Here is a 19,083-nt window from a genome sequence, read left to right as displayed (position 1 = left end):
AAATAATTACCTATCGCAAAGTTCGAAATACTTACCTATTTTTAACTGAAATAATAATGTATAGCTACAGAGAGATGGGAAAAAATAAAAGAAAAAAAGGTTTTGAGTTTTCAACTTTATTTAAATAAAATCAAAATACATAAAAACTATTTACGAATTACTTCCACATAATTCCATATAACTAATTTCATCTTCAGTTTTAAAAAATATCCTAAGTCTTTCTCCACTATTAAAATAAATAGTGGAGATATCCCTGATAAAACCATCCGACTCAAAGCATGCGCGTTACGACAGAGACAACTTTTTTAATTTTTTTTAATATTAAATTAAACTGACCAATTATTTATATTAGCTGACCAATTATCAGCGAATGCTTCCCGATCGCGCATAGGTGGAGTTTTTTATTTTTTCTGCGAATGAGGTGCTAAACTTATTAATTGACCTTGAAAAACTTTAACCTTTAATAAAAAAATTTCTGATGCTGACCAATTAATGAGACCAACTGACCTTTTATGACCAATTTCTGACCTTTCAGATGGTATAATTGGTCAATCGAAATTCCGCACATGAGGTGCTAAGATCGCGGAGCTCACCAAAAATTATGAAAATTTTTAACATTTGTATTAGGAGAATATAAGTTACAAGGGAAATAGTAGTACCTGATAGGGAAAGGGTAAGTAAGTGTTTTCACCCTAAAAACCTTTTTCTTTTTTCTTTTTTCTGGTATTAATTAATTAGTATAAAACTTTTAACTATTTGTTCGTTCATCTTTTATAGTTTTGTAGAAAATGAAAACCAAAGTTTTTTATTTAAGCTTTTGTTCTATCTCTAACGGTTTAAAAGATACTCAGTTGAACTTTACGAACGCAAATTCACTCTGTACGTCGTGAGCACGCTATAAAAACTTCTGCTTGTTATGTTGTTTTTACCTTGCTATATACTTCATATATACAGGATGCACATACTATTTAAAATAGAATTATATGCTCAAACAATAAATTTTTTCGAAAATCAAAAAATAAAGAGCACAAAAAAAAGTGGCAAACTTTTCAATTTATGCTATAAAAACACAATTCCACTTCGACCGTTCAAATTCTTTCACGGAAATCCGAGGTCAAAACTCGCAGGCACTGGACTATAAACAATAAAAATAAAACGCAAGCATATTATGATGACTTTTTTATTTTTTTAAAAGTAAATTCAAAATTAATTCTAAACTCAGTTGGTCGAACATTAATTTGATAACGTAGTTTAGTATTAGGTATTAACTGTTTAGCTTTAGGCATCAAATAAACACCTTGTCTGGTATGCATATCCCATACAATTCGTTCATTTACTTCAATTTTAGATGTCGGTCCTGTCGATATAATATTTTGTCCATTTCCATTTAAATCCCAATCCATCCAAAGAACGACTCCATTACATTTACCTGATCCAATTAAATCTATTTCATTGGTAATATCGTGTGATGATAAATCATTATTTAAATTCAATTCAAACATTTGAAATGGTTCACTTAACGCTTTACATGGATATTCCCATAATGGTTGTGGTTCAACAGGATAATCACTTAATTTGCTAGCTAAATCAATCATCTTATCAAATTTATCCATTATAAAACCTTCACATTCACCTAACGGTGCTCGTATTTTATATAAATCTAAAAATTCAACAGCAACTCCTTTAATCGTACCTTTCGAAGGTATAATTGTAACATCTTTTGGTAAATGTTCACGAATTGAGTTAAACAATATATAATATTGAAAATTATCCCATGGTAATAAAGATGTTAAAAAGTTTGGTTCACTAAACACCACTTGTATTTCATTCAATTGTTCTATTTTTAAATCACTTAACTTTCCTAAAATTGTTAAACGATCCGCTCCGATATTATTAAATTCAGCATATTTTCGTAATAAATTTTGTCCGATTGTATCACTTTCAATACAATATAAATGTTTAGCACCTAATTTTAACATTGCTAACGATATAAAGGAACCATCGTTAATACTTAAACAAATCGATTTTGAGTCAATTAATTGTTCAAGAACATTTATATACTTTTTATTACGTTTCCCGTCATTTATTTGTCCGATACGTGTACGTGAATACGCAATGTGCAATAAACAATCACACATTGGTCGTACAAAATCAATGTCGATGTGAGCCGTCGTCGCCTTCTTTAAGTTAAACCATAACGAGTATTCATCATGACAACTAATTAATGTGACCTCATCATTCTTTTGTACAAAAATATGATTTTGTGGTAAATAATAAATAGCTTGCATCCAATGATCACGCCATGGTATTAAATCCTGTTTATATTCTGTATTTGGTGAATCTTTGATCAATTGATTGAAATCAGGATGTGCCCAATATGGTGCACAACTCAATAATATTTTTGATTCGGTATCCATACATAAATCCCACCATACAAAAACAGCATGAGGGACACCATCACGCTCGACTTTTAATAATTTTTGATTGGATTGTGTAAATTTTAATGGTTTGGACCAATTAAAATGAAAAACTGGTGTTGGTGAAATTATTGTGTTAAAAGAATTCGGTGGTAGTTGACTTAATTGTACATCATGTAGATTTACTGAACCTGTAATAAAAGATAATAAATGCAATCTCTAAGATATTTTCAAATAAATTACGATTATTGCCTCAATTTTTGTATTATTATGCCAGTCTAATTTGATCGAAAGAAGAACTAACACAGGAAATAATAATAACAGCAATTTTCCTTCGGAAAAATTGTTGGGGGCGGCGAAAAAAATATTCTGCTAGATCAGGCAAAATCAATTAAAAATAATATTTTTATAAATAAAAATCAACTTTAAAACAAAAAACAATTTTATAAATTGTTATCAGTCAATGGTCATACCTACATTTAGGCAACAAAACAATAAACATTACAAATAATAACTCTAGAGGATAATCAGTCTTTTAATTATCAAATCAGTCATCAGTCATTCGTAATAAACTGTTAATTATCAAGTAAAAAATACAAAAACGTCGTTTCATAATTGTGCTTGGTTTGACTGCAAGGAAGATAAAGCTAGATCATCTTCCGATTCTGAATCTTACTTAAACTTACTCTTTAGTAACGAACTTTTTCTGACACGACACGATTTGAGCTTAGTATTAGTAGGTTTAAACTCTACTCAAATGCCATCAAAATTTGGAAAGCAGAAATACGGTAATAAACGCCAAAAATTACTAAATAATATTAAAAATTCACGTGATATATATCATGATATATATCCATTGATATATATCCTCGAACCCTGTAAAATTCACAACGAGTAGCACACACAATAAGAGTAATTAGGATTAGCTAATTCATACTGATGATGACTACCTGGTAGTTGAAATACGTATTTATATATATAATACAAAAATTGATCTAAGAAATTGGGGCAAAAATCAAAATTAATTTTTTTAAATACTGAACCTGGACATTTTTTTAAATCACTTGGTGTATTTAATAGAATTTCCCCATCTGAATTCGCAATTGATTTTAATATATTCCAATTTTGTATGAGAGGACTTTCTACAACTTGTGCATAAATTGTTGCAGAACTTGGAACAACAATACAATCATCAGTTAATAACTCGTTTTGTGCATGACGAAATGTGCTTAACGCTCCTTCCCCAATCAATTCTGTATCAAACACTTCTGTTACTAAAATATTTGCACGATGTTTTAAATCGCCATCTTCTCCAACTGTTAATTCGGTTGAACGTTTCGGAATGACTTTGATATCAAACTCAAAATGATTATCCTTGATTACTTTTAACGCACACTGTGACATTGGTCGAAAAGCTTCACATGCAATTACAGAATCTGCTCCTGATTTAACAGCTATCATTGATAGTAATCCTGTACCTGTTCCAATATCAAGAACATGTGCCTTTTTACCAGCCGCTTTCATTTTTGTTACAGCAGCTTGAATAGCTTGAAAATACTTTTGATTTCTTTCGGTATCATGTAACATATCTGCAAAAGCAGATCGTGCAATTTCTTGAAAATAATCATAATGTTCATCTTTTAAAACCCATTCTTTGATTCCCGTCATAGGATTGATTTCTTGAGTAAAAACACTCATACTTCTTGTAAGTTTGCGAAATAAATTATTTAACCTAAAATACTAAAATATGTAAATATTTTTAAATATATTAACACTCTAATTAAGTAAAATATACATGTAAATTGTGTGTTTTGCTCTATCAAATCAAAATTTTAATCAATTAATTAAAAATAAAAACATTTATTTACTACATGTGCAATGAGCATTGTCCACACTCCACAGACTTATGATTTATACATATAAATAGACTGGTAATATTATAATAGACCTTTTCATTTAAAAAATGATTCTTTTTTGTTTCGGACAGATGTCAAAAAACTGTTCAAGTAAAGACATATTGGATTTTAATACTAAGAAAGACTTTTTCTAGCGATAGAAAATAAAACTAGAATGTTTAAAATCTTGTAAACCAAACGCAGATACCATACTCAAATAAAAGAGGTAAATGTAACAATTTTTACAACACAAATTTTGTTAAAGAATAGGGTATTCCACTATTTTTGCCTGCAAGCGTATGTGTGTATCGTATGTACAAAATAATTATTTCTTACGTTTTTTTATACAAAATTGTAAAGAATATTCAAAAATTGTTTTAAATTTGTAAAAGAAAAAAAAAACAATGAGTAGTCGATGCATAGTCTACTTATATAGCTTATATAGGTCTGTGAAGTCTTTTCATAATTCAGATATCTGTGTATGGATCAATAAAAATATAAAGTAGACATCTATTGGTCTAAAATAAAACTTTAAACATTCATTCCGCGTCTTTTGAAATGTTATATTTTTGGTTTTTACAAAAGTAAATACACTAAAATGAAATAAGTAAATCTTTTAAACTTGAATTAAAATTCGTTTTGGAAATCAAATATTTTAAAATTATTTGAGTATTAATTTGTGTTCTGTACTGTTTAATTTATAAATAAACTATAAAAAAATAGTTGAATTGACAGGAATGGTGAGGACTGAGGAATGACAGGTCGATACGATAAGATAAGCGATAGGAAGGATAGTTGAATTAATTCTAAAATTGCATTTTAATTGTTATTACTCATACAATAAAAAGTGAGAAGAATATGTCTGATAGTGGAGCTGATAATTACGAGACATTTGAGCAAGAATATGTACTTTATAAAAATCGTCCTGAATGGAATGATGTGACTCCAATACCTCAAGATGATGGTGAACAGGCTGTTGTTCAAATAGCTTATTCAGAAAAATGTAATTTAAATAAAAAGTTTTATTATTAAACATTACTTATTTTGCTTTATTTTATTTATTCTTTTTTTTGTTTTAGTTAAAGATACATATGACTATTTTCGAGCTGTACTACAATCTGGTGAAAAATCCGAACGTGCTCTAGAGCTTACAAAAGATGCACTAGAATTAAATCCAGCTAATTATACTGTTTGGCAATATCGGTAATTGTATTTAGTTACAATTTTGTACATTAAAATTTGTAATATTTAATTTATTTGAACTGATCTAAAAGTTTGCTTTGTCAACTTCAAAATTATTTTAAATCAGGGTTCGAAAATATCCGATATTTATTATAAATATCAAAATATCGGATATTTTTGATATATATCCGATATATATCAAAAGTTTGATATTTAAAAAAAAACTAAAATGTATTAAAGGTTTTCTTTACTTAGGCACTTCAAATCAGACAAATGAAACCAAAACATAAAATATTCTTCTAGATCAGGCAAAATCAATTAAAAATAATAAAACTTTTATAAATAAAAATCAACTTTAAAACAAAAAACAATTTTATAAATTGTTATCAAAACAATAAACATTACAAATAATAACTCTAGAGTATAATCAGTCTTTTAATTATCAAATCAGTCATCAGTCATTCGTAATAAACTGTTAATTATCAAATAAAAAAAAAAAATGTCGTTTCATAATTGTGCTTGGTTTGACTGCAAGGAAGATAAAGCTAGATCATCTTCCGATTTTGAATCTTACTTAAACTTACTCTTTAGTAACGAACTTTTTCTGACACGACACGATTTGAGCTTAGTATTAGTAGGTTTTAACTCTACTCCAATGCCATCAAAATTTGGGAAGTAGAAATACGGTAACAAACGCCAAAAATTACTAAATAATATTAAATTTTTTAAAATCATTTTTGTATTGATATATATCATAAAAATTCACGTGATATATATCGGATATATGTTTATATATATCATCGAACCCTGTTTTAAATAATATTAAAAGATTATTATTTCTATCGATTAATCATAGATAAATGTTTTAGACGTGAAATATTATTTGCATTAAATAAAAATTTATGGGATGAATTGGAATATGTTAAATCTGTGGCCATGGAATATCCTAAAAATTATCAAATATGGCATCATAGACGAGTATTAGTGGAACGTTTAAATGATGGATCACAAGAATTAGAATTTACGGCATTAATATTAAAACAAGAAGCGAAAAATTATCATGCTTGGCAGCATCGTCAATGGGCATTAAAAACATTTAAGTTTGTATTTTTTATTTTATTCATTTAATTATTATCTACAGCTAGAAAGTTTCTCAATTTATGTTAAAATTGTATACAGGCTTATTTATTCATGTTATTCGACACGAAAGATTTCAACTAAATTTTAGTTTAGCCGTAATTTTTCTTGTCGAATAAAGTGAATAACCCTGTATAAAAGCAACATATTTTCAAACGTTGATTTCGGTATTTCAAAGTAAATATTTAAAGTAAAATATAAACATTTTTCGTGATAAAACGGGTGGGCTCAATCTTAATGTTATATTTTTCAAATATAAAATCTATCAAATTTATAAACAAACGAAAAACTTCGCAACGCAGACAAAACTTTCACGAACAGTGAAGTATAAGTGGATATTAAAATAAAAAAAGAATGTATATGTTGTACTGTTACAGTCTGTACGAGTTTGAATTAGATTATGTGAATGAATTATTGGAAGATGATTTACGGAACAATTCTGCTTGGAATCAACGATACTTTGTAATCAACAATACAACAGGCTTTACTCCAGAGGTTTTACAAAGAGAAGTCCAATATACATTATCTAAAATTGAAATTGCTAAAGATAACGAAAGCGCATGGAATTATTTAAGAGGGTAACTTACACTTTCAGATTTTCATTATTTTAGCTTTGCTTGGATTTAAAACAATATTTTCTTGCTATACTTTAATTTTTAAGAAGTCAAATACTTATTTTTTTGAATTAAGGAGATCTTTTTGTGAAAGGACAAAATTAAGTCCTACCCTGTTAATAATAAGTACACTTGTTAAAACTGTTAAGAGAATCTTCATAGAACTTTATCCCCTATTCTACATCACCCTTACTGCAGGAAATGATTTTTATGGGAGCCATTGGAAACAATTTGCCTGAGTGTGCTGAAAAAAACATATTCATGCGAACTTAGCAAAAAATGCTTAGAATCGTTCAAATATAGTTTTTTTGAATGTTGAATAAAGAGAATGTGGTGTTCGAAAGTAGAATACTTCGAAAGTAAGGTTCGCATGAATATTGTTTTGTTAAGTACTGCCAAGCAAACATTTTCCACCGGCTCCCATATTAATCTATTGGTGCGGAGTTTTTTCTTGAGTCAGACTTTTTTCGGTTTTATTTCTTCGATTAATGTTGGAGATCTTCTATGCCTTCTGTAAATGAATGAATGAACTTCATGATAATGGTACACTTGTGGAATCTAAATTGTTTCATAATATTTTAATTTAAAATACATGATTGTGATTAATTTTCAGATTATTGCTTCATGAAGAACGTTTAATAAATAATACAACAGTTACAAAATTCTGTGAAGATTTGTATAAATCTGGCAACAAATCGGTTTTCTTGCTTGCATTAATTGTAGACATGTGTGATGAATTTAATTCGTGTGGCAGTGATGATAAATGGTACACATTAGATCTATCATTGAAAATATGTGATGAATTAGCTGAAGAACATGATACTATACGTGAAAAATATTGGCGACATATTGCTGAAAATATTACAAAAAAACGTGAGAAGAGTACTGAAACTGAAACCGATACTGATACTCAAAGTAAAACTGAATAATTAATTCTATTTAATTGTAATTGTCTTGTAATTGTAATTTTTTTTAATTTACGTTAATTGCGCGCTTTTAATTGTTGTATAATAGGAATTTCCAAATATTTTATTATTTAATTTTTTGTATTTTAACAGACAAAATAAATATACCAACATTATTTTATTTTTGTTTGTCTCAAAACTTAATAATTTTAACATGTTATATTTTATATCAAACCTTTTTCAATTTCTTCCCTTTCATCATTCCATCATCTACAGTGAATTCGATTCCATTGTTAGGTGCATGGGACCTGAGGAGAAATTTATTTATCATTTCAATATATATTGGGTTCTATTGAATTGAATTGGAATTAATTGGAAATTTGAATCGGACTTTTTTACCAGGAGTCCAACGATCGAATATAGAAGTATTACATATATGGGATTAATGCCGCGCCTAATCTTCTTTAACGGTTGGAAAAGGAAGAAAAATTAGTAATTTAAAATAAGAAATTCTAAAATACAGTAATTAACTTAAACCAAAAATATAAAAATCATATTTAATAATTTCCTGTAAGGAATCTGTTGAAAGTTACAAAATGATGTTATTTATAATAATAATTCATATATGATTTTAAACAATTCTAAATCTACTTGTTTATGACAGAGTTGAGAGTAAGTATATTGTAAGCTATGACCAAATTCTAAGCTATCACACTTCAATAGGTCATTATTCAAAATTACAAAATTAAACCTTATCAATCTAGGACCAGCCGTACTATTTGTGAAATTTGTCGAGGACGCGTCTCTGTCAAACCTCTCTTTTACGAATAATTTCATTGCCAGAGACTTCTTTTTAGAGGGGAAGAAAATAATTGAATAAAAAATTAAAAAATCATTTTATTCAAAACTCAAAAAAGGTAATCTGAAAGAGATACCTCTAGCTATGGAAATTTTCGTAAAAAAAGTTGTGAAACACGACTGTGACAACAGCTTCTCAAATTTCCATCCTTTCTGCAATCTCTGTCAAATAACACGCTTGGACCTAGATCTAGTAGCATTAAACATGTTCTGATAGTAAAAAAAACCAGGGCCGTGTGCAGCATTTCTTTACAGGGTGGAGAATTATATCTGATTTTACAACAATTTCACAGATGAACCATAGATATCAGAAAGGCGTTTGTTTGCATTTTTTAATATAAACACAGTTGAGGAAAGAATGGAATTTAAGATCGGAATTCAAAATAACAACTCCGATTTTTACGAAACTAGGCGCAAACTGTTCGTATGAAACAAGTCAGCTTGGTCAGTAAGCGTGGTCTTTAAATTTAATCTCATGAGAGCGCTTATAAGTTCGTAATAACCAAAAGTGTTCAAAAGTTATGAAAATAGATTATCGAATGGTTTCTATCAAATATTTGATCTTTTGACTATTTAATTATTGACTTTTGTGTTTTGACATTTTTTATCTAACCACACCGTTTTTGACATAAGTATTTAAAAAAAATGTAATAAAATCCATTTCGTTAAAAATGTAAAAAAATCGATTTTTCTTTATCCATGGTCGAAAATACGTACGTACCAATAGAAGCAGAAAGCCCTAAAATGTTCTTACAAATACTGACAACTCTTCCGGTAAGGGTAGTTATACAGCAGAGAGATCGTTTTCTACACTTCGCAGGGTAAAATCTTGGTTGTGTGCCTCAATGGGGCAGGATTATTCGGACTAGCTCTCTGTTAACCTGAATATCGATAACATTATCAAAAAACGAAAGCTTGAATTTGTTATTTAAGTGAACACGTAAATAAAATTATTAATATAAAATGTACACTAGCGTTTATTTTAATTTTATATCCTTTGAAGTTGTAAAAATTTCATCAAAATTGGTTCAGTAGTTTAGAGTCTAAATGTGACACTGTACTGTTCTGTAAACATACACACATTTACTTTTGTAATTTTATGTGAGCGAACAAACTAACATTTTACAGGTTTATTAATTTACTAGAATTTATCTCACGCATTTGGCCGATTTTCGAGTGGTTGTCCCGTGGCATCAACTTTTTTGAAGTATGGATCCACGCCTGTAGTACTAATAATGATGTAGTCAGTCAGTGGTTAGTCCAGATTGTTTAACAGAATATTAAATCATAATTTTGCATATAATTAATTTAGACATATTTGTATTTGGTTTGGTGAATAAATAATTTACACTTTTAAGGTAATTATAAATCACTTATACGGTGTGCTGTATACGTGTATAGTACGATATTGTTACTGGCTGCGTTTTGTCAATAGGCAGCGCTCAGTGTATTAGTGAGCACTCGGTAGGTTGGTATAAACGCATCGAGTGCTCAGCCTAATAGAAGATAAAGTTATTCCGACACAATTTAGTTTACTAGACCGTTCCCGCTCCTACTAACTCACTATTCCACTCGGCAGGTCTAAGCACATATTTGGTGTTGTCACCTCATATTTTTATATTTTATATACATTAAATATACATAATTACTCATCATAACTTGTATAAATTAGGAAAAATAAGTTTAAACACTTTTTCCTCCGATTTTCGCCAATGTACACGTTCTACGCGATCTAACGACCACTGATCGGTCCATATTTTATCGTAGAAGCGTTCCTATCCACGAATCGCAGCCATTCACAATAAGCTAATATTATTTCATATAATATAGCAATACAAGATATTTTATATTTTATATTAAAACAAACATTCATTACACTGATTAGTTTTTATACAAAAATTTAATTTTATCAATATTTTTTATCACATTTATCATGATATAGTCCAAGTGAATTTCTCAACGTTTTTAGACTGTCTAATTCAGAGTTATTCAGACTTATTAAGTCTTAGAAACTCTGAATAACTGTGAATTGCTCAACGTTTTTGGACTGTCTAATTCACTTATTAAGTTTGAATTAGACAGCCCAAAAACGTTGAGAAATTCACAGTTATTCACGGTTTCTAAGATTTTCATAGTTCCTAAAACTTTTTCAGAGTTTTTAAGACTTATTCTTTCTTGATGTATTTTTTCAACCACCAGGAACTATCCAAGTTAATGATCCGAATTTTAATTAAGTTTATCTTGGGTTAAAAGACGGGCAATCTACTTCAAATTTTTATGGTAATTATATTATAATATCCTTAACAAGTACACACAAATTTGTGAATTTTCTGACACTATGCCCATAGCGGAAATGCAACAACCTTAAGGAAGAGTAATGAAAACTAATAAGAGATTATTATTACACGACGAACAATCACCAGAACAAATGTTTAGTACAATAACTAAACTTTCTGTTTAGGTTTTGTTGCTGATTTTTCCTTCGACATTCAATAGGGATCTCTCCTAGAAGCAAATTTTTTGTCTATTTGATTTACAAAAAAAAAAATGTTTTTTCAACAAATTAATAAGGCATTTGGGTATCACTTGGACATCTGTATGTACTAATATTGATAATAATAAAAACTACTCAGTGTCAATAGCTGTATACAAAGTACAATTGTAAGTTTACAAAATTTTTTTAGTATATATCCTCGAATATCGTATTAACTTTCCATGTAAAATTAAAAATACGCATGAATGTAATTCAAATAGCATATTACATTCCATACTTTTATTTTATTCGGCTGCTAACACGATTCGCATTCTGCAGATTCGAGATATGCCAAGTTGACCCCAATCAAGAATAATTTCATTACGGGTAAAATGAATGAATGATACCCAACTAATTACGGTCAACTCGGGTGTATGTAATGACAATGAATTTTAATCATTTTGAAAGCACCATATACAAAATACGTTATTTTCTGATTTCAGTCAAATTTTTCTTGAGAAGATGAATATTTTGCCACTCAAATATGTTGTTATTAGGTTGTTTCAAAAGTTTTATTCTTCTCGCAACTAATTTTCTAAAGAATGAATTAAGAAAAGAATGTATTTTGTGGTGGATCCTTAATAAAATTGATTGTCATTTATAATAATTTATTATAATAGTGATTTTTTACTTGATCTGATCTAATTTTAAGTGTGATATCGTATTGTTAATGTTTTCATGCGTATTTTTTTGTTTAAGTATCCCTTGACCGTCCTTTTTAATTAACAATAAATCACACTTAAATTACAACTTAAATACCATACCATACCATACCATATGTGCCAGAATTAAAAATAGTTATTAAGCTCTTAATGTTTTATTATAAAAGTAAATTTAATAAAGCATTTTATTTAAAACACAACTTCAAAAGTCCACTACACTCGGCTTCAATCCACAATTCCCACAATTCCACAACACTGTAATGTAATTTAATGAAAACGATAAAACCATTTAAAAGTTAAAAAAAAAAAAGTCTATTTAAAAAATTCATAAGTATTTTCTGGCACTTCTGGTGGTTTTCTTAAAAACTTAGAAATTAAATTGTTAAAAAAAAATAATAAAACAGAATATTGAAAAAAAAAATTACAATATTTGAATTGAATACAATAATGGACAAAAAAGTGTATTTATTTTTGGTATTACAGACACTCACATTGAATACAGTACAATGTTTTTTAATTCATACCTGATCGACACGCGATTAGTGATAGAACTATCCAGTGAAATGCATGAAATTAGGATTATGAAGGAAAAATTTATGATTCAATCACGATTTCTTAAATTTTTGATGGTGTAGTTCCATAGAATTCGTTGGAAAAAATATATTGAAAATCGCATGTCGCTTGGCGCCCACTGGTCTGGTGTGGCCGCCCAAAATTATCTCATTCTGCTCTGTAGTTATACAGGGTGTATTTTTTTAGTTGACATATTCTTGAAACTCGAAAAATAACTTATATCGATAAAAATGCTTCAAGCGAAAAATTGTGTGTGTGTAGGCACACATCTTACGAAGACATTAAACTTGACCTAGGTTTTGAAGCTCAATGAAAAGCTCACTCTACTCCATAACTAATAACAGATAGATAAACACTTTAAATTAGAAGTTGTTATTTATTAAAAAAATAACATTTTTTGTTCGAAACATTTTTCCGAAAACTCTATAGTTTAGGCAAGAACGAACTGAAAAGTTTTGTCCAAAATTGGTTTTTCGTACCAAAATTTCTTATACTTGTTACTGCGAAATCTAGACGCTCTTCGAAAAAAAATTTCCAATAAATCCAATAAAAATGTAATATTTTTTCAGTTATGAATCAGAGTGAGGTTTTAATTGAACCTGAAAACTTTTTTGAAACACCTTGTGGCATTTATTTCCCCTCTGCTCTTTGAAAGTTTGGTCATATATTTATTAAAATGGTTACATTATTTAATGGGGGATCGCGGTATTATAAGTTTCATTCGATTCATAGTCAATAAATTTCTCAAGTGTTAAGATATATGTTTGATGTTTGAGTAAAATGTGCGCCTACTTACCCAACATTTATCGCTTGAAGCATTTTTATCAGAAATTTCAAGCATATGACAACTTAAAAAATATATTCTGTATGTAAGTAAAGCTTCGTCTACATTTTACATTTAAACCGAACATATTTCTTCACTCTTTCTCTAACAAAAAAAAAAAAAAAAAGATTTTATGATTTGCGTTAGTTTGTAGATTTACGTGATAAGGATAAAAATAAGATGAACAACTATCTACACATAAAATAAAAATATTCTTATAAATTTCCTTTATTCAAAAATGAAAAGCTACACTCAAATCAAACTTCGCAATATTGACCTCTTGTAAAAATTCCCAAACAACATCTAAACGCGAAAGCACGTAATCCATAAAAAATTTTTAACAAAATAAAGAAACAGATTGGTTAAAATCTTTTTAAAAAAATAATACTGTAAATGCAATTTATCAAGACCTAAATATTTAGATGATTTTGATTTTTGTCCAATATTGTAACAAAACAAAACAAAATATTTTAAAAAAAATACAGTTTGAAGTGAAATAATAAAGCTTAAATTGATAAAATTTCATATGAAAATAGTATTTTTTTTAGTTTTATAATTCAATATTATTTTTATATACAATGTAACAATTTAACAAATTGTATGCATATTTTTTTTTTTTTTTTTTATTAATTGTTAATTTTAAATCATTTATTTGTTTTTATTCATATGAAACTTATTCTAAATATTTTTTAAACATAATGAACGTATTCACAACAACTTACGGCTTTAAGATCTACCTAACTTATAAATTTAATATCATCCATCGTATGTGAGAAATATCATCTACAAATGAAATTTACAAATTTAAAAAACCCTCGGCATTTTTTTCAGAAAATGTCATAAAATTGGGTATGGCTATGTAGTAACGAATTTTCTACACATAAAAATTAAGTTAATCGCTATTTTGAAGTTTCTGGCTTTTAAAATACCTTTAATTCTTTAGAGATCTACTAAGTGCGTAAGGAATTTGATGAATTTTAAAAGAATAATTTGAAGTACCCTGTATTATTTCATTTTTGATTTAAATTTGAGATACTTTTTTATTAAATAAATTCCAGACACTCAGATTTAATGTCTAGATGCTATGCCTCAAATATGAATTGGATGACTGTCTTAAGGTCTAGGTCTTACGCCTTAATGCATTAAGTTATTCTGAATACGGTGAATAATTTTATGTTCACAATGACCACATTCAGGGTATAAACTTGGGTTAATATCAACAAAACTCCATATTAGTTAATTTCACAATTATTGAATAAACTCATTGGATGATAGATCGACCTGTTTAAAATTATCTTCAAAATAAGCCTTTTAACTTTACATCAGACATTAGAACTGTCATCAAATGTAAATAAAAATTATTTTCTGAATGCAGCCAAAAACAACACTCATTTAAAAGAAATACAGGTTAGATCCGTGTTCAATGAATTATTTTTTTTTTTTTTATATATAATCAAACAAAATGTCGCACACTTAAGATATTCTACTTAAATTATTATTCAAAATATTTTTATTATAATTTACAAAAAAAAAAAAAAAAATAAAATAAAATAAGTGAAAAACCAAAGACAATATCATTATGTAATGCATTATTTTTATTATTAGGTCAGTCAATCGGTAATACTGCATGGTATACAATTACAGGAGAATAATTTTTAAGCGGATTTTATAATATCGTATCGCAACTTAATACAAAGCCATCAAATCCGTACAAATTCCGAACTAATACAATCTCGAAAAAAGCTTTCCTGCTTATATCTGGGAAATCGTACATATAAAGACAAAATTAAACGGCAAAATTAAACGATCAATAATAACAATTTTTTGTAGTTAAGTTCACGCTTGCGTAGAGATTTAGATAACCTTGATAACGACAAATTTTTCAAGTATCGACTACCGAATCGGAATTTTTATGGATTTTATGGTTTCATACTTCAGCACGTGATATTACCCGATTCAAAAGTAAAATAACTCTTGTATTTCAGTTTAATGCGAAGAACTACAGTACCAAACTCTCCTATTGTCTGACCCATATTTTCTTGTTGTTTTTTTTTTTAATTTTTTTTTTTTTTTATATTTTTATATTTTTTGTTTTTTTAGCCAGATATGATTATAATCCAACATAACTTGTTTAATATTAATTTTTGAATTAAAATATGTTGGACAAAATACAACTCCGCTAGTTCGTATTAATTTATATTATCATCATTTCTCTAATTTTTTTTTCAGCTAGTTGATTACAATCGAGGCAATATAATTGCTAAATGGTAGTAGCAAACTAAAGGGTGTTTCAAATTGACTTCAGAATTTTAAATGTTTACTTATTTGCTGTCTCAACACTTTTATTGGCGTATTTATAAAAAAGAGGGGGAGCATAAACGAGCATGTTCCTTACTCTTAAGTTCTCTACAAGAATCATTTAACTTGTTTAAATAGGACTTTTCATTTAAAAAATGTACTCTTTTATTGTTTCAAATCTTCTATCTTTGTCAAAAAGCGCTTTTTGATAAAAGTACATTAGTAGACATAGTTTAAAATAATAATTAGAAAAATTATCTTTATGAAATTTATTGTTACGGTTCGTAATTTATCAATTTAGAGCCTTTATTAAATATAACCCAATAAATAATATTAAAAATAATGATGAAATGATTTAAAGGACGTGACAAAAAAAATTAAAATAAACCCCTCCCCCCTTTAGGTTTACTTGGTGAACATTGAATAAAATCCTGGAGTCAATTGAAAACACTATATTATGTATTCCAATAAAATATTTTTAGAGTCAAGAAAGTCATCTAATAAAAACAAAGTACTTGCTTGTATCTTACTCAAATCCACTGCTATAACTCAGGAGATAATCAATAATTGGTTTTATTAAACGACTCTTCTAAACGTGATTAGCATAGTGTTATAGTTCAGTAATTAATTACTCGCATCTCATAAGTTGATTTGTTGAGACCAAAAATAATAAATCTTCTTTTTTTTTATATTTATTTAGAGAACAAATGAATTCATGATTATTATCACTTTTTATCTCAAATTGTTGAGAGAATATCCAAGTCCTAATTCATATATTATTTAGGTAATATATATATATGTCGCCAATTAAAATTGGTGAACAAACGAAGCATCGTAAAGAGCACTGGTTCATAGAACCAAAAGTCTAAGCAGATCTGGCAGCAGCGCTCTAGCGCTATGCATTTTTTTTTAAATATTATATAAAACAACCTCCTCACCTCAGTTTATTTATATTAAGTCGTTATTATTATCAAATAACAGAATTCATTCTCTCATAACCATATTATTACAGTTTCACGCATTTAATTCATTAACTGAATTATTATCAACTAAAACTAAACACATAAGTCATTCTTTCACACATACACATACACACACAAGCACACACATTCGTCACACGTGCCTTCACATTTTCCGCTCCCTTTTTAAATAATTACAAAATTTCTATATTGATCAGCTCATATCAAAATAAAAACAAGATTTGTTTTACTTAATAATTATTAAGTAAATCAAGCTTTTTTTCTTAATCATTGCATGTTTCACTATCTCAATGTTTTGAATTTAATATAATTATATACAAGTTATTAGTTTTTAGAAGCCTTATCAAATTTCTATTCATAAATTCATTCGAAGTTTTTAAGGGGTTCTATCTAGCTAGAATTTTCAAAGAATCGATTTCGGAATGTACATACATTTAAGTATATTTTCTAAAAATTTTAAGTTTCGAGAAATATTCACGTGTAGACGTCTTTTGAAATTATAAACGCGTTTTTCACGAAACAGCATTTTCAAAGTCGATGAGCAAAATTTCTCCAAAACGGCTCGACCAATCGGTTTTGAATTTTTACTTAATCTTCTTCAAAAATTTTTCCCAGGCATTAATGAAGGAATAAGATTTCTGAAAATTATTTCGATATTTTAGACCATTTTGAAGTTGGAAATGTTTTGATAATTTTGAATTTTTTTTTTTGGATGTCACCATTTTGTCAAAAATCATAATTTTAACTATTCCTTCGATTAATACCTATATTCATCTATCGACTAAAGAAATGGATTTTTTCATTTTGTATAATCCAAACAAAGAGATATGATGCTCACAGTCAGACAACTTTTTTTGGAGGCCCTCCAGGAGATCGACTACAGGAGCAGTATCATAAAAATAAAAATTAAAGAAACGTCTTAAATGTATACGTTTTTTATATTTATGTAAAATAAATGGTCTTCCCAAAAAAACTCATATAAAAACGTATTTTTCTGCGGTCGAAACTGGATATAACCCCTTAAGTCATTTTACGCAGAACGATTCCATTAATTTCCCATGGCACATGCGTTTTCAATACTTTATCGAAAATTAGATATGAGATCTATCATTAAATTTCTATGGCACATAGAGCCTTTAGCATAGACCTGAAAATTCTCGATCATACCACTAAGACTGGAAATGCCATTGAAAATTAATAGTTTAATTGTTTTAAGTTTTTAAGATAGTAGTACTTAAATTATTAAAGTTTGCATGAAATGACCTAAAATGTTTTTCTTATCGGCTTACAGTTCACAATGTATTGGAAAGAAATGAATTTTTTTTTTTACATGAGTATCTTAATTAAGAACATTCAATGTTATATTATTAAAACTACTAACTATTTATTAAAACCACGTCGAAAGTAACTTCTATCGAAAGGGTAAAATTTTAAAGATGAATGTTCCATTTCAGAAAGCCGGATTAAATCCCCACCACGGATTTGTTGTTGAAATTTATGTATTTTCTGTGAATATCTTTAACATTATAATTATTCCTTATGAATAAAATCATAATGTAGGGTAGGCATTGATTGGAAATAACCTAAAATAAGTGTCCCATAAACCTCATTTATATTATGGAACGCTAATCAATGCTTTTTGTTTGAAAATAAGTTTTTTCTGCTTGTATTTACTTCTAATAGTAATTTTGGATAAAAAAATTTGTTTCTTGATTTAATTTTGTTTCTTAAACACCCCTTTTACTGGAATTTGGTTTTAAGCCCTTTTTGCCAAAAATTAATGAAAATATTATGTACCAATAGACCTTTTCATTTCAATTACGATTTATTATTGTTTCGTACAGACAGTAATGAGTTTGTTTTTACATTAGTTTTTTAACAAACTGTCCGAAACAAAAGATAATTACTTTTTAAAATGAAAAGGTCTATGGACCAAAAGACAGTTAGTAATGCATTCTAAGTTGCCAAATAACAGTTGGGAAAATCTAGACTACTTTTAATAGTATTTTTTACATTTCTTTTATCTTCAATGTTTACTAAAGTATTAAAATTTTAAATAAAAAAGACATAACAAAATTGTATCCCATCGGTTATCAGATATTTAAAAAAAAGTTTTTATTGTTGCGGCCTTTAATAATGGTTAGATTTTTTATAATATAATTCTGTTTTACAGCCACGTAAATAATTAAAATGAGAATTATAAATT

At 27.9% G+C, this 19,083-nt stretch overlaps 2 protein-coding genes across 3 annotated transcripts; one reads left to right on the top strand and one right to left on the bottom strand.

Moving 5' to 3' along the window:
• Positions 1–1,045: 1,045 nt before the first annotated feature.
• On the bottom strand, positions 1,046–4,308 carry LOC123297472 (protein arginine N-methyltransferase 7). 2 transcript variants are annotated; one of them, XM_044879141.1, is made up of 3 exons: positions 4,213–4,308; positions 3,461–4,149; positions 1,046–2,608 (listed from the first exon to the last, which is right to left on the bottom strand). In XM_044879141.1, coding segments are annotated over exons 1-3 (2,133 nt in total). In that variant the 5' UTR covers positions 4,215–4,308; the 3' UTR covers positions 1,046–1,166. The 2 variants fall into 2 exon arrangements, with proteins under 2 accessions (XP_044735076.1, XP_044735077.1); XM_044879142.1 differs by having other exon boundaries at positions 3,461–4,157; positions 4,213–4,241.
• A 744-nt stretch (positions 4,309–5,052) lies between these two features.
• LOC123297908 (protein farnesyltransferase/geranylgeranyltransferase type-1 subunit alpha) lies at positions 5,053–8,302 on the top strand. Its single transcript, XM_044879738.1, has 5 exons — positions 5,053–5,315; positions 5,392–5,515; positions 6,364–6,594; positions 7,009–7,209; positions 7,859–8,302. Exons 1-5 carry the CDS (start codon positions 5,171–5,173, stop codon positions 8,172–8,174), a joined length of 1,017 nt encoding a protein of 338 aa, XP_044735673.1. The 5' UTR covers positions 5,053–5,170; the 3' UTR covers positions 8,175–8,302.
• The last annotated feature ends 10,781 nt before the right edge of the window (positions 8,303–19,083 follow it).

The sequence above is a fragment of the Chrysoperla carnea genome, chromosome 4 (assembly GCF_905475395.1).
Source record: "Chrysoperla carnea chromosome 4, inChrCarn1.1, whole genome shotgun sequence".
Taxonomy (NCBI): domain Eukaryota; kingdom Metazoa; phylum Arthropoda; class Insecta; order Neuroptera; family Chrysopidae; genus Chrysoperla; species Chrysoperla carnea.
Note: the sequence above shows the minus strand (reverse complement) of the source record. Positions and strands in the feature narration are given on the sequence as shown.

Excerpts from the sequence above, each read along its gene's own strand:
- LOC123297908 (XM_044879738.1), top strand. The coding sequence starts at position 5,171 with ATGTCTGATAGTGGAGCTGATAATTACGAGACATTTGAGCAAGAATAT. Across the intron at positions 6,595-7,008 it reads TGGGCATTAAAAACATTTAA|TCTGTACGAGTTTGAATTAG; the intron begins GTTTGTATTTTT and ends GTACTGTTACAG. Across the intron at positions 7,210-7,858 it reads GCATGGAATTATTTAAGAGG|ATTATTGCTTCATGAAGAAC; the intron begins GTAACTTACACT and ends ATTAATTTTCAG.
- LOC123297472 (XM_044879141.1), bottom strand. Across the intron at positions 2,609-3,460 it reads TGATTTAAAAAAATGTCCAG|GTTCAGTAAATCTACATGAT; the intron begins GTTCAGTATTTA and ends CTTTTATTACAG.